The following is a 15116-nucleotide window of genomic DNA, read 5'->3' on the forward strand; positions in this document are numbered from 1 at the left end:
CTCGCAATCATCTTCCGCATGCAGTATCTTTGCTCATTCTCTTACGACTCAACTAGAGCTAGGAAATAGATCATCAAGTATGTTGTACTTGGAAATTTACCTTTACGTATGATAGAAGCTAATGAATTCAAAGAAAAGATTAGCAATGCTTTTTATCCCGGTTTTCAAAAGTTTTCCACCAAACTTAGGCCATCCGGGTCCAGGTCCGGACAAGGGTATTTTTTGCCTGGCACGCTTAGACACCGCTAACCGATAAGATCAATTTGGCCATTGCAACGCAGAGGAGGGAGAATTAGCGCAACAACAAGAACCATTCAATAAAACAATTTCCAGCGATTCGAATATTTTTTTTACTTGCAACCATATTTCTATTTGCTTCAGAGGGTTTCACACACTTCAGCCAATGTTAATGGTGACTTACCTCTTCCTACATCCAAAATTAAAAAGGAAAGGTAGGTGAATGGTAACGAACAACATGGTAAGGAGACATCCAACGGTTCTAGATCATGACAAAGTAAGGCCTCGAACGTAAAAGGGGTGTAGAACAAGGGTACATGACATTGAGCAGTCTGTCCTGATTAATACACCTAATAAGGAATTATTAATAACATGTGCAAACCTAAATCATAGACAACAATATACCTGGCAGAAATTTTCTGGAGGGATGAGGAGGATTGGCAGAATGCTATGTAAGCTATCATTTGAATTTATAAATAATACTTTCAAGGGTGAAAAAAAATCAAATCAGTGAGTCTCCTCACTCTGTAAATGAATATCTTTATAGATGAGAATCCTGAATGGCCGCTCAAAACTCAGATTATTTCTTTAACAATCAACGAAATAATCAACAGATTTGAGAAGAAATTAATAATACGATTACTCTTATTGCTGGTGGGAAAATGCACCATAAAGTTGCACGTATTCATATTTCAATTCCAAATGCTGCTTACTCGAATGCTGTCTTTGCCAAATCATCAGCTAACAAAATGAGAATTTGACACTTCTCAATTGAAATTAGGAAGGGGAGGGAAAAAAAGGAAACAAGAAACATAGTGTCAGGTTACAACCAGTAGAGAAGAACACATTAGGTGTTGCTAAAATGAATTTCAACAATTCTAAAACAAGAACTCATAATGCAATGTACTCTCGGCCATAATCTTTGGCTTGATATTTTGCTCCGCCAGATTGAAGGATGCAGAAATCTGGGAAAATTAAGGCAGAAAATAAGCTAAAAGAAAAGGAATGCAGAATACTGTTTGTACAATCCAAAGATGAGATAGTCAATCACAAGGAACTATATACGTCAGTAGATAACATGGAAAGTGAAAAATTCTCAGAATAATTAGACTAACAGAGTAAGTAGTGAAAACATTAGATATTGCACATGGTCAGTGCATAATTGATCAATTGTGTAAAGAGCAGGAAATTACAGTTATAAGGGGACACATAAATCAGCGTACACATACCAGGAGGCAGTACCGTAAAACATGTTAAGTGAGTTCTTGCAGAAGACGAAATCATAAGAAAAAACACGCATGCATGAGTCTGCGCGCACAAAATGTTGAAAATAACGATAACGCATAACATTATAGTGCTCTACCTCTTGTTAAGGGTTTGATTTAAAAAGCACTAAAAAAATAGAACACATAACATAGGTTATTTGTTTATTAATTATTTGGATACTTTATAAATACAAACTATTTATAATGACTTTAATAATTACAATCATCAAAAATTTCAAACGTAGGGAGGACCACTAGAGAGTCATAAAGGAGTTAGGATTTAGGATCATTCGCCTTCGTTGACAGGGATTAGGATTTAGAAGCTGGAGAACCACTGGAGGTGGAGATAGGGTTAGGGTTTCTTTGTTGGCGGGAGGAGATGGGGGAGCCAAGGAGGAATCGCAAAAGAGCCTTATCGTTGGTAGAGATAGAGAATGAGAGGAATCTTGTCGTGATGAGAGGCTTCGTCTTCGTCAAAGGCGCGAGAGGTCGAAGCGATTGAGAGATTTACTACTTCATCGAAGGATCGAAGGCATGAGAGGAGAAGGTGCAGGAGGGGGAGATGCTTGAGATGAGGTCAATGGATTGCTAGGATTTTTCCACACGAATGAAATTGGGTCAAGGGATTCAAGTGGGAGCTTATTCGACTTAGTACGATATTGAGTGGACAGTGGAGATATTGTCACACATCCAAATCTGATCCCCATTTTAACTCAATTTAACAAGCGTTAAATAACGCTTAACATAACGTAGATAAAATAAAATTTTCAACATTATTTTCTGTGATAAATACAACATGGGTTCTGTGCTTGAGTTTTATAACACTTTCCCTCTGTTAGATGTCGAAACGGATTATAATGGATTTTGAAATATGTATTTTTCTACATGATATATATATATAGTATATACTACTATATATATATATATATGATCATATATACATGGAGAGAGAGAGATGTAGGAACATCGTAACCAAGGCACAAATTTTCTGCTTCGGTAATTGCAGCGTGGCTCATTTCCATCCACTACTTTCAACCCGGTGTAAATATATGTCCCCATTTTTAGCTCATTCAAATAGGGGAGCCACATTCCACATGCAGACAGCCTTACTAACAGCCACAAAAAACTTAATGGCTTGGTACCCAGAATTAATCCATATTGCTTTATACTATATATATATATATAGTTAATATATTATATATATATATTATATACTATATATAATATATATATATATTATATATATATATATATATATATATATCCACCTATTAACCAGGCTGAGCTATCTGCTCATCCAAATGGCCTGATCTGCTTCATTCATCTTGTGTATTATGTCATAAAATATCCATACAAAAATTAATGCATTTGAAAATGTTTATGGCCATCCATCAAATTTGTTATATATTACCTTAGTTTTGCAACAAGAGCTGTATGTGTTAAGCAATTTATGACTATAAATCAACTTGTCATAAATCATATAAGATGGTGTCAGTGTCATAAACCGTGAAAAAAGGGACAAGAGGACTTCCCACTGAACATAGTGGGAAATGTTGGCTGGAAGGACAAAAACTATCTTCATTATGCATATTAAGTTTGTGTAACCAAGTTTTTCTTATGCTAAAAATAAATAAAATGAGTCCCAATTATAAGATTTTCAAAAGAGAATTGCACTAAGAGATGAAGGTGGTGCTTATGAGTTTTGGGTAAATTTCATCTAGGCAACAAGCTCAAAATAATTTGCACCAACAGTTAGTATCATTTATAAGCCTTTTCAGTCAATAAAAAACTCTTTTCATTATTTTTCAAAATTATTCATAAGTTAGGCTAAAAGCAGAACTCGTTTTAATAGAACAAAGAGGCTACTTTTGTTGAATTGTTGTGGACTCTGAGCAACACTATCAACTGATTGATGAAGTAGCTAAGACCTTGAGTTTCTGCAGTTTAAAGAAAAAAAGCTTCTAAAAATCAAAGCCTAGGGAGCACCATTGATCTGTTAGATACTGAACTTGAAATTACAGTTCGTGCATGGACAGCGAGTTCGAGGAGACCTTTGACTAGGTTATACTTCACCAAATTAAATGAATGAGGACTCATTGGAAAGCTCTGCCTGTCTGGTTTCCAATGAATCAGACAGTTTGTGATTCAGAGCCTTCTGGAGGAGAGGGAAGTAATCAGCATTTATGATGTGTTTGGATAGCTTTTGTCAAGAGGAGAGGGAAGGAGTTGGGAGGTTATAGTACTAACAATTCCTAGATTGTGTTTGTTTACGATTTTTGGTTTGTAAAGGAAAGAGATAGACAGGCTTAAAAGAAGCGAATTTCCTCACATTCTTAACCCTCCTAAGGTAGATGGATTAGAAGGGAAAAGGGACTAAGTTTTAAATGATATTTTATTAAATATCCAAGGTTATCCCACTTTAAGTTATATGTTTGATGTAGTTTCTCTCCCTTCCTATTCTCTACTTTAAACAAACACAAATCATAGTGTATGCTCCCTTTCCCTAGTTGTCTATTCAAACACAATTAGTTCTATCCCATCCTTTTCCACCCCCCTCCCTTTGGGTTTACTACAATCATTTTTCTCCTCTACCCTCTTTTGTATCCAAACCCACTGTTAAGTGATGACTGTTCAGCTTATTCGAAAATCTGCATTCACGAACTTAGTTATTATGGATGTAGGTATTAGATATAGAGTCTTTTGTGTTTAATGTCTTAAGTCTAGGGTTATCTTCGAGTAGTATAAATACCTATATAATGCAGCAAGTTTGTTCAAGTTATTTGATGTTAGTGACTTTCTTTTTCATCTCTTCTTGTTTGTGCGAGTTTGTGAGAGTGCCCATCACCTTCCAACAAAATATCTCCTCACATCAAAAAAAGATTCATTTACTTTCTCCGCTATCAACCAGTCTTGTTGCTTATTCCCTCTTTAGATGCATCATTTACCCATGTGTTGGTTCCACTTGAAGGGTTGTAAATCGGTCATACAGTAGGCTACAACTTAATAAACAAAACCTAGATTAAATTGATCAATACAAGCTAAACTTGTTTTTAACGGAATGCCAGCAAATAGGTCAAAGCTCTAGTAGTTCGATTCCAAGCACAAGTACTGGACCTGCGGGAGCTAAAAAAAAAAGCTCAGCAGGAGGAGATCTTGCAGCATCACGGTAATCCAGAGCCGGAGATGAATTCATATACGCAACGGCAACGCGGTGATACTAATGATTTGGGTAAGACCACTTCTCCAAATAGTCTTAATTCTTCAATTCGAACTGGGTCTAGGGCTCCTTGGGCGGATGACAGTGAAACTGAAGGTGAAGTTCCATTGACTCATTTACATAGTGATACTGATAAGAATGGAGATCTTCCTGTTGAACAAGAGAACAGGGATCCCTTGAATCAATTTAATTCTATGAGTGATTCTGGTGAACATGATAAATGATAAAAATCCCAATCCTAAAAGTTGGGCAGGCTTGTTTATAAATAATAGAAAAGCTGGAAAAGGCTAAAAATCTTGATTTTGTGCCTCCTACATATGACAATTGTGCTTGTTTTAATGAAGATGAATGGATTGAAAGTGAATCTATGTGGAAATTTGCTCTTGTTGGTCATGTAATAGGGCTTAATGTTGGTTTCAAAGCTATGGAAGGATATATGCAAAAGATTTGATCTGCCCGAAGTTTGCTTGTAGCAACCTGACTTATTCAACGTCAAGAATGAGGAAGCAAAATCTCGAGCTCTGGATTCAGGACCTTGGTTCTTTGGAGCTAGGGCTTTGTTACATAAACCATGGAGAAGTGATGAGGATCTGGAAAAAATTAAGAACAACTCCTACCCTATGTGGATTCAACTACCAGGTTTAAGCTTAAATTTATGGCACGCGAAAGGTATTAGCAAGATAGCAAGTTTAGTTGGAAATCCTATAGCTACTGATATGCTAATTGCTAAGATACAGAGATTAGCCTATGCTAGGGTCCTGATTGAGGTAGATTTACCAGCTGCTCTACCGGATTATGTCAAGATAAAGGGGCCAAATGGAGTGGTGTATTCCCAAAGGGTGATATATGAATATAAACCATGGTGGTGCGGGCACTGTAAGTTTTTAGGACATATTGAGTTGTGTAAGAGAAAAAAAAAGAGCACTATGAAATCGGTTCCTAAAACTAAAGTGAGTGAAACTACAGGAAACCTTCGTCAATGATAATGTACAAATGCTATTCTGCCAGTATATGATATTGATTTCATTTCTGTTTGTAGAGTTATTGATCAAGAGGTACAGGAGGGATGGACTAAAATACAAAGGAAAGGAAAAACTAAAATCGTTGAGGCTCAAGGAGAAAATTCAAGTGAAGTGCAGACAGTGTAAAATGATGTGCATGCAGGTAAATCTATCTATAATTGTCTAAAATGCATATTGCTTTTTGGAACGTGAGAGGCTATAATATGCCTCTTACTTCACATTGACATCGGTCAACGCATCGTCAATATTGCAATAGTAATATGGAAATATAATATTATACATATTACTATAAAAGAATAAAAAATGAAAAAATTTCTATTTATATAATGATTATGACTACTTTTTCAACAAATTTGATTGATTGATATGAGTTGATTTTCTGTTATGATAGATCAACGAAACAATAGCTAGTCCAGTAGCTGCTTCCACGGCTGCAATGGCTATAATAAAGATTGAGACACTTATTATTCAGTAAAGGTTATCTATTATAGTGATATTAGCAAGGTTATCGATAGCAGATAGCGTCATGTAGCGGTGAGGCATCGCTAAGGCTATTTGGGGCTATTACGGTAAAATAGCAGTAAAAAACATAAAGTCAAATAGCGGTCTAATTTAGATATGTATAAACACTAAAAAAAGAAATTAAAGAAAAATCTAAAAAATCTAAAAGTACATATTTGATGATTTAAAGAGATGCTAAACATGAAATAGACATGTAACCATCACGTAATACCGAAGATGACTGGAGGAGTCAAAAAAATTGTCGTCTTCGAGAAGAAGAGCTGAGCGGTGAGAGGACTGCCCTAAGAGGAGCTCACGTTGAAGGAGGTGAGAGGAAGTACTGAGGTAGGTGCCAAAGGCTATGAGAGGTGGCGGGAGTATGTCAAAAATCACAAGAGACGGTGGAATGCAATGATCAAGGGTCGGGTTTAATTTTAAAAAATAAACCCCAAATCGCTTTTAAATAGCAGTCAAAAAGCGAATTTCGCATACAATCACCCACTATTTACCATTATGACACACTATTTGCTGCTTTTACGAACGAAAAACGCATATTCCACAATATGTCACCGCTATTGGACGATAGCATAGCGGGAAGGGACCAGTAACGCTATTAGCGCCGCTATTGCGGGGCTATTTACCACTATTTATAACAGTGGATATTTGAAACTAGAGTAAGAAGGAATAAAGCTGATGCTATTATCAATAAATTAGCGGCGCTATTTACCACTATTTATAACAGTGGATATTTGAAACTAGAGTAAGAAGGAATAAAGCTGATGCTATTATCAATAAATTTCCTGCTGGATGGTGCTGGTTAATAACTATAATGTGGTTCCTAATGGCAGAATATGGGTGCTATGGGATCAAATATGATTGATTCATCATGCCTTTCTGTGAGTAGTCAATGTATTTCTTGTCTTGTGAAATCTAAAGATGAGAGTTCACACTGTGTTGCTTCTTGCATTTATGCTTTCAATCAGATTGAGAGGAAAGTTTTACGGGATGAATTATACATTTTGGTGACCAGCTGAATATACCATGGATTGTTTGTGGTTTTAACAGTGTACTTAGTGGCAAGGATGAAGTTGGGGTTGCTCCAGTCACAGGTTATGAAACTAGGGATCTTCAGCAGTATACTGACCATTGCCATCTTCAGCAACTAAATCAATCAGGTGTTTTTTCACCTGGACCAATAGACAGGATGATGACAATAGGATTTGGAGTAAATTAGATAGCATTGCTGAATGATGCTTGGATTCTGAAATATAATTTTAGTGATCTGGAATTTCTACAAGCAGGGTTTTCTGATAACACACAGGGCTTATATCAATATTTAAAGATGAAAAGGGAGGGAAAAACCTTGTAGATATTTAAAAATTTGGGCAGATCATCCCTAATTTCTGAAGATTATTGAGGATACATGGCATGGCCATATTAGAGGCTGCAAAATATATTGTGTAGTGGAGAAATTGAAGCTTCTGAAAGGAAAATTAAAAGAATTAAATGCTAAACATTATGCTCATATCAGTGAACAGGTAGTCAGAATGAAGAACAGCTTGGAGGATGTTCAACCGAAAATACAAATTGATGGCCATAATGCTATTTTAATTGCTCCGGGGAAGGATCCACCAGTTACGTATGAAAAGCTGGTAAATTCAGAAATGTCATTCTATAAGCAGAAGGCAAGGATCCAATGGAATTCTCAAGGAGATAGAAGTACTAAATTCTTTCATTCAGCAATGCAATCCAGGAGACACTTCAATAAGGTGATGGTTCTCTACACTGATCAAGGGGTACGTTGACTGAAAATAATCAAACTGTTGATGAAATCCTTAGTTTCTATACTGGATTTCTGGTTAGTGAAATGCATAATCTTGTTCCACCTTCTGTTGATATCATCAAAGCAGGGCCATGTCTGACAACCGAACATATTGAGCTTGTAAATAGACCTATTACTATGGAGGAGATTGAACAATCTGCTTTTTCCATATTTGATGAGAAGGCTCAAGGGGCAGACGGATATTCAGCTCATTTCTTCAAGAAAGCATCAGATATTGTAGGAGATGATAATATATCTGCACTGCAAGAAATTTTCACTACTAAAAGGATACTTGGACAAATTAATGCAACAACCATCACTCTTACTCCTAAAGTGCCTTCTCCAAGATTTGCCTTAGATTTCAGACCAATTTCCCGCTGCAACTTCATCTACAAAACTATATCAAAGGTACTTGCTTCTAGAATCTAGTTGGTCCTTTGGTTATTTGATTTCTGATGCCCAATGTGCTTTTATAAAAGGCAGACGTATTATGAATAATATTCTATTAACACATGAGTTAGTTAAACATTATAGTGGCAGGGGCATTTTAGCTAGAGGGATGATTAATATTGATATCAAGAAAGCAAATGACACACTAGATTGGAGTTTTCTTAGACATACGCTAATTGAATTGGGTTTCCCTACTCTTATGATTGATAGAACTCTGACTTGGGTGTCTAAACCTAAATATTCTATTTTTTTCAGTGATACCGACCGTAGGTTTTTTCCAAAGCAAAAGAGGGTTGAGGCAAGGTGATCCAATGTCACAAAATTTGTTTGTTATTGGAATGGAGTACCTATCAAGAAAACTGAATGTTATGTCACAGAATGGTTCTTTTAGATTTCACCCTAAATGTGCTCCCCTCAAGATTCACCATCTAATTTTTCCTGATGATTTGCTAATGTTTAGCAAGGGTGACCTCTCTTCCATGCAAAGCATACACATGATTGTTTATCGATTTCATTAGAGTTTCTGGTTTAAATGCAAATCTTGCTAAGTGCTCTATTTATTTTGGAGGTGTTTGTCAGAATGATAAGCACATAATATGGCAGAGTGTTGGCTACATTGAAGGATCTAGACATCTTGGAGCTCCCATGGTCTGCAAAAGGCTCTCTTTGAGTGATTGTAATGCTTTGATATCTAAGATCACTATCCAGATTCAGCAGGGGAAAAACAAGAAACTTTCATATGCAGGTAGGGTACAACTAATCAAGTCTGTCTTGTTTGGTGTTCAAGTCCATTGGGGTACTGCTCATGATGCAACCAAGATTGCACTTGTAGCTTGGGATGTCCTTTGCCAAGACAATGTGGTTTGGGATTTTTTTTCAGCCACATATTGGAGCTTGCTGCTGCTTGTAAACAGTTGGACTATACACATGAACAAGGAGATGCTATGGATAAAATGGGTGCACGGCAATTATTTAAGGAGAGGAGATATTTGGAATACTCAAAACAGAACCACTGATCTTGGGCCTAGTAGCAATTGTTGAAAGCTTTAGGGATACTGTAATTGTAATTTTTGGCACTGGTACTGAGCTTCTTTCTAAAATGCAGCAGTGGTGTGCCGGAGGCAAATTCATTATATCAAGAGCTTATCAAGATATCAATCACTCAACTCAAAGAGCAGAGTGGTAATTCTGTATGCGGTAAGTTCAACATCCCTAAAAACTCCTTCATTCTTTGGTTAATAGCACACAATTCTGTTAACCAAAGAACGACTGTATACGATGGGGATTTTGAGTAACGACCCTTGTTGCTTATGTAATACTTCTGTTGAGACACAAAAACACCCCTTTTTTGAACGTGTATTCAGCTGAGGTATGGAACAATGTTATGACTCGGTGTGGGTTTAGATTGAGGAGTTGTATATGGGATAATGTTTTTCAGTATGTTAACCATCTGAAGAAGGATTAGAAAGCAACAGTGAAGAAAACGGAGATTGGAGCCATTGTTTTAAATATCCCCGACATGACCCGATATATCCTTTTACAGGGCTTGCTACAACCTATATGGTCTGTAAATCTCCTTTACTGCTTTTTGGCTATTTTGGACATATATCCCTGATATGGCCAATATATCAGCTGATATGTTGGCTGATTTATCCTTTTGTATGACTTGTCGCAAAACAATATACCGCGTTTGGTAATTTGTGGGAGAGATATCTTGATTTTTGCATTATATCAAATGACATTTTGGCCTTAAAAAATCAAATGAAATGTTGCAAAGTTGATTTGTACTTTATTTGTTTTACAAGCTTTGATTATTGATCCTAAACAAATATTATTTACATTTTGTATGCTTAGATTTCATTAAGTACATTGTGGTTACATTTTAGTGCATTATACTATACATGCAAACATCCGATATAGCATTCCGATATTTATCATATATCCCCGATATTTCCCCGATATCCACAATCTAATATGAGCATTGGCCATCCAAAATTTTCCCGATAGCTAATATTTGAAACCTTGAATGCAGCAGCTGTTTATGGTGTGGGGTATAAGAGGAATGCTAGGATTCATTATGAGAATTTTACAAATGCTAATATGGTGGCTAAAAGAGTTAAAAGTTTCTATACTATCTACATTGTATAGGTTCCCCATTCCTCTTAAATATAAAGGGAGGGTTGATTCTTTGGATAATTAACGAGTTGATCCTTTCATTGTATACATGGATGTATAGTATTTACACAAAGGGATACCTAACTCTGTTGTACTTAAACGTTTACTTGGTGAATGGAAAATTTTATTCATTGACCAAAGAAATAGATTTCCTCCCCCAAAAACATATTCCAACTTCTAATTTAGGTTATGTTTAGATGCTCACACGTTAACCAAATTCAAAAACAAATGGTGACCAAAGGTCATGAGATGCCTTTCGTCTCGGATCCGAGTTACAAGAATGGCCTGAAGACGTCTTTTGTCTCGGACTAGGGTCAAATAAGAGATATGAGCGTGGTCTATATCCAGGTCGTGATTTCATATTTGTGGGACTTGGTCAATTGCTCATGACACGTGTTCGACTTTTGGCTCTCTATTATACTTAGTAATTTTTAGGGTATAACACTGACCCATTTCGCTCGGACTCAGGAAGCTAAGTTCGAGAGAGACTGAACCGTCTCAACTCTTTGTCGTCTCAAGGATCTAAACCGTCTTTTTAGAAGACAACTATGATGTGATAGCAAGACGTCAGCAAAGATCGTGCAGCAGTTTTTGGCGGAGTGGTGCATTGGTTATCGGGTGAATGCCTCGATTAACTAACGGTCGCTGCAGTTCTCAAAAACCGACAGCGGTCTTTTAGATAACCAAGTCGGCCGTTCAGATGGCGCCACGTGTTGTCTACCCACTCATATGTATCCACTCCTTTTGCTTCTTTCTCACTTTGCAAACCTCAAAAGAATTTCTATGCTTTGTCAGCGAAAACTCATCTTCTTCCCTTAAGATTTTATGTTGCTCTACGATCAACTTCTTTAATTGTTTCGATGGCGTCCGGTAGTCAACATTCAGTCGCTCGCAACGAGGCCAGGATCGCTCTGTTGTGAAAGTTTAAGTCGACTATGACCCAACCAAGCCTCAAACAGATTGTAAGGATTTTGATATACCTAATGGCTTTACCTCATTGGTTCCGACAAGAGAATACACTATACTTATAATCATAGCGACGATTTGATGCTAGCGTATTACCACCATTTGAATTTTGGTCTTCGTTTGCTACTGCACCCGTTCCTCCAACGGGTTTTTGGAGCTTTGGGGATCTCGTCGGTGCAATTGAAGCCAAACTCCATCGCTCTCCTAGTCGAATTCCTGGTCATCTGCTATAGAGTTCATGTGGAACCGATGATGTGGATTTTGGGCCACCTGTTGTGCGCCAAATCTAGCAATAGCGAATGTCATTTTTATTTGCACATGGTTGGCAGTTACCGTCTAGTCTGCAACATCCCTGACACGAATAAGGGATGGAAGGAGTTCTTTATTTTCAGCGCCAACTCGATCATGGCCTGTTGTACATGGCCGGAGATAAAAAAGGAGGCTCTAAGGGTGACGTCATTGTCAAAGATCGAGATATTTGGACTGGAGAAGATCCGAGCCTATAAGGTGCCTTAACGTAGCGGGAATTTGTTTGATAATGTCGTGCTCCGAGATGCCAGCATCTCTAACGTTCTCGCTATCGAGGCGGATTTGGCTCAGGCCACTCTGCTGGCTCTAGAGGTACACCCTATCGCGGCTTCTCAAGTCGGTCCTGCTGCAGGGTCCAAGAAGCGCCTCCGTCCAGAGTTAGCAGAGGAGGAGGTTTAAGCCCTACGTCAGAATACAGCCGAAATTGCAGCCTAACTGAAGGGCTCGGGGTCGGCTACAGCTCAGGCGAAAAGGTTTGAAAAATAGAAGAGAAAGAAACCAACCTTAATACGACATTGTCAGATCGAGGGCCGCACTCAAGAGACTTCTCGCCTTGGATGATGAGGTAGTGGAGGCGGAGTTGAGGCAAGCTAACATTGCACCAGGGCAAGCTAGTGAGGCTTTGACCCCACAAACTTTCCAACCTCCACCTGAAATTATTAAGGTGGAGGGTAATTCTCCGCATCCGGTGGCCGAGTAGAAGACCATAGACAGAGATATTCTTGTCTTAGGGGTCGACAGGAATTGAGGCCTCGACTGGGGTGCAGACTGGTGTAGAAGCACAGGTCAAGTCAGGAGAGGACCCCAAGTTTTCTAGGAGACTCGTGAAAGAGCTAGCTATTGAGGAGCTGATCGCTGAGGAGCCAATTGTCGAGGAAGGGCTAAACTCTCAAGCTGCTCCGTAGGAGGGTCGATACAAGTGGCCCTTTGCCCATTGTATCGACAAGCTTTCCCCCCGTAATGGGGAGAAAATCATTTGATCAAACCAGCAAAGAATCATCCCCGTAATAGGCAAAGAATCATCCCCGTAATTGGGAGAAAATCATCTGATTGGACTACCAAAGAGTTGTCCTCGCTATGAAAAGGAGGCATCAAAAGGAGCACATATTTGTCCCTGAGCATCAAATGCATTCCAGAGCGTCAATCCTATAATTCAGCTCCTACCAGGCAAAGGCAGTTGAGCAATTTCTTTTTTCGAAGGACGTTGTTGAGTGGGGTCCCTAATGTCGGCCTTCATCAAGCTCTCTGCAGTTATCTCACTCGGGTGGCTCTTGTCGAGTTCGAGTTATTCCATCGACTCAAACAGCCTTGGGATCTCTTTTACAAGCTCCGCGACGAGTTAGAGGCGCACAAGGAGGCTCGGGAGGCTGCCGAGCTATTGCCAGCCACCAAGGAGAGTGAGCTTGACGTGCTTAAGAGGGGCCAAGCAAGGTGAGAGAGCAGACTGCTTGAGATGTGTAGATCAAGGCTTTGATTAAGATTTTCAGACAAAAACGATCCATCTCACAGAAGCCCGAGAAAAATTAAGGCTTTTCAAGAAGACATCGGCCATCTCTGCCGCGATATAGGCCTTGCTGAGGACAAGGTCAAGAACCTTAAGTCGGAGGCTCAGGTCGATAGAAGGGAGAGAGATGACGCCTTTGAGCGAGCCCGAGTGGCCTGCTTCGATGCTAAAGAGCTAAGGGCCAAGCTGCACGATGAGGTGGCTCTGCAAGAGTCGTTCCAACAGGAGGCGGCTCGGTCTAATCGAGAGGACGAACAACGTGATCCACTACTTGCCCAAATCCAAATGTTGTAGGGTCGAGTGGCCTTCCTAAAGTCAGACACCCACTAGTTTGAAGTGGTCAAAAGTATTGTAATGATACTCTCAGAAAGGTAAAGGTCGCCCTCACTTGCAAAGCGGGGTTTGACTATCTTATGCAGCAGCTTCTGAGCGTAAGATCCATCTGACCGCTTTATGTACTCTTCCCATGTTAGTGACTGCCTCAATGCCCTTAAGGAAATTAAGGTGGCGAAAGAACTTGCATTGGTAGATGAGGAAGAAGAGGAAGAGGCCGTCTCTAAAGGATCAAGTAAGGACGCAAGCGATGACTCTAATGAAGTCAGATGATTATTCGCCGATGCTCCTGGTCCGGGTTCCAAGCTTGCCGCTATCCCGAGTTTTAAGCCAGCTCTTATTCCCCCCGGCTTCTACTCCTGTTCTGAGGTCTACTCCTACCCCGGGTTCTGCTTCTGCCCCCAGTCCTACTGCCCCGGGTATTGCCCCTTGAGGAAATTTATGTATTTTTTTGCCGAGTCATGTAAAAAATCTTGTAATATTCTTGATGATTGAATAAAGACTTATTTGTGATTTTGTGTTGACTCAAACCTTATGCATTTTTGTTCTGTGTTGTTTGCTTCTCATGAGTGCCTTTACTCTGAAATGTCTAAGTATTCCAGCTTTAATTGAGTCGGTGATTTTACCAAATCGTAAGGGCTCACTTCGCGCCTTGGCTTTACTCTAAAATAGACACCAAAGTCTTTGGTATGTGCCTTAGTTTTACTCGTGAGAACGATACTAAGGTCTTTAAGTGCCTTGGACGAATTGCTGAAGACCGAGTCGCACGGGCTTCGTTCGTGCCTTTGTTTTACTTTGAAAATATACCAAGGTCTAACGTGCCTTGGACGAGTCAGTAAAGACTGATTCGCAACAATTCGCTTCGTGCCTTGGGTTTACTTGGTACATACTTTGGTTTTACTCATGAGAACGATACCAAGGTCTTTAAGTGCCTTGGACGAGTCGGTAAAAACCGAGTTGCAAGGGCTTCCTTCATGCCTTAGTTTTACTCTGAAAACATACCAAGGTCTTACGTGTCTTGGACGAGTCAGTGAAGACCGAATCGTAGGGGCTCGCTTTGTGCTTTGGGTTTATTCTGAGTGGAGATCAAGGTCTTTAGTACGTGCCTTGATTTTAAGTCTTTGAGTGACTTGAACGAGTCGACAATGATCGAGTTGCAAGGGCTACATACAAATTAGCAAAAAGTGAAGTATTTTTCATTAATAGGGGTCTTACAATTATATTTATTGAAAGTATTTCTTGAGATATTCTACATTCTAAGGATTATTCAAGACCCTCCCATCTTGGCACTGCAACTAGTATATCCCCGGGTAAT

The 15116-nt window shown here is 39.0% G+C and overlaps 1 protein-coding gene across 1 annotated transcript in view; it reads right to left on the bottom strand.

Annotated features, from left to right (window-relative positions):
• The window catches only part of LOC109834416 (outer envelope pore protein 24, chloroplastic-like), a 47831-nt gene continuing 33577 nt past the window's right edge, over window positions 863–15116 (bottom strand). Inside the window, exon 3 of the mRNA XM_020402429.1 lies at window positions 863–1202. Within this exon, the coding sequence (XP_020258018.1) occupies window positions 1116–1202 (87 nt within the window). The 3' untranslated portion in view covers window positions 863–1115. The remainder of the gene's footprint in view (window positions 1203–15116) is intronic.

This window comes from Asparagus officinalis, chromosome 3 (genome assembly GCF_001876935.1).
Source record: "Asparagus officinalis chromosome 3, Aspof.V1, whole genome shotgun sequence".
Taxonomy (NCBI): domain Eukaryota; kingdom Viridiplantae; phylum Streptophyta; class Magnoliopsida; order Asparagales; family Asparagaceae; genus Asparagus; species Asparagus officinalis.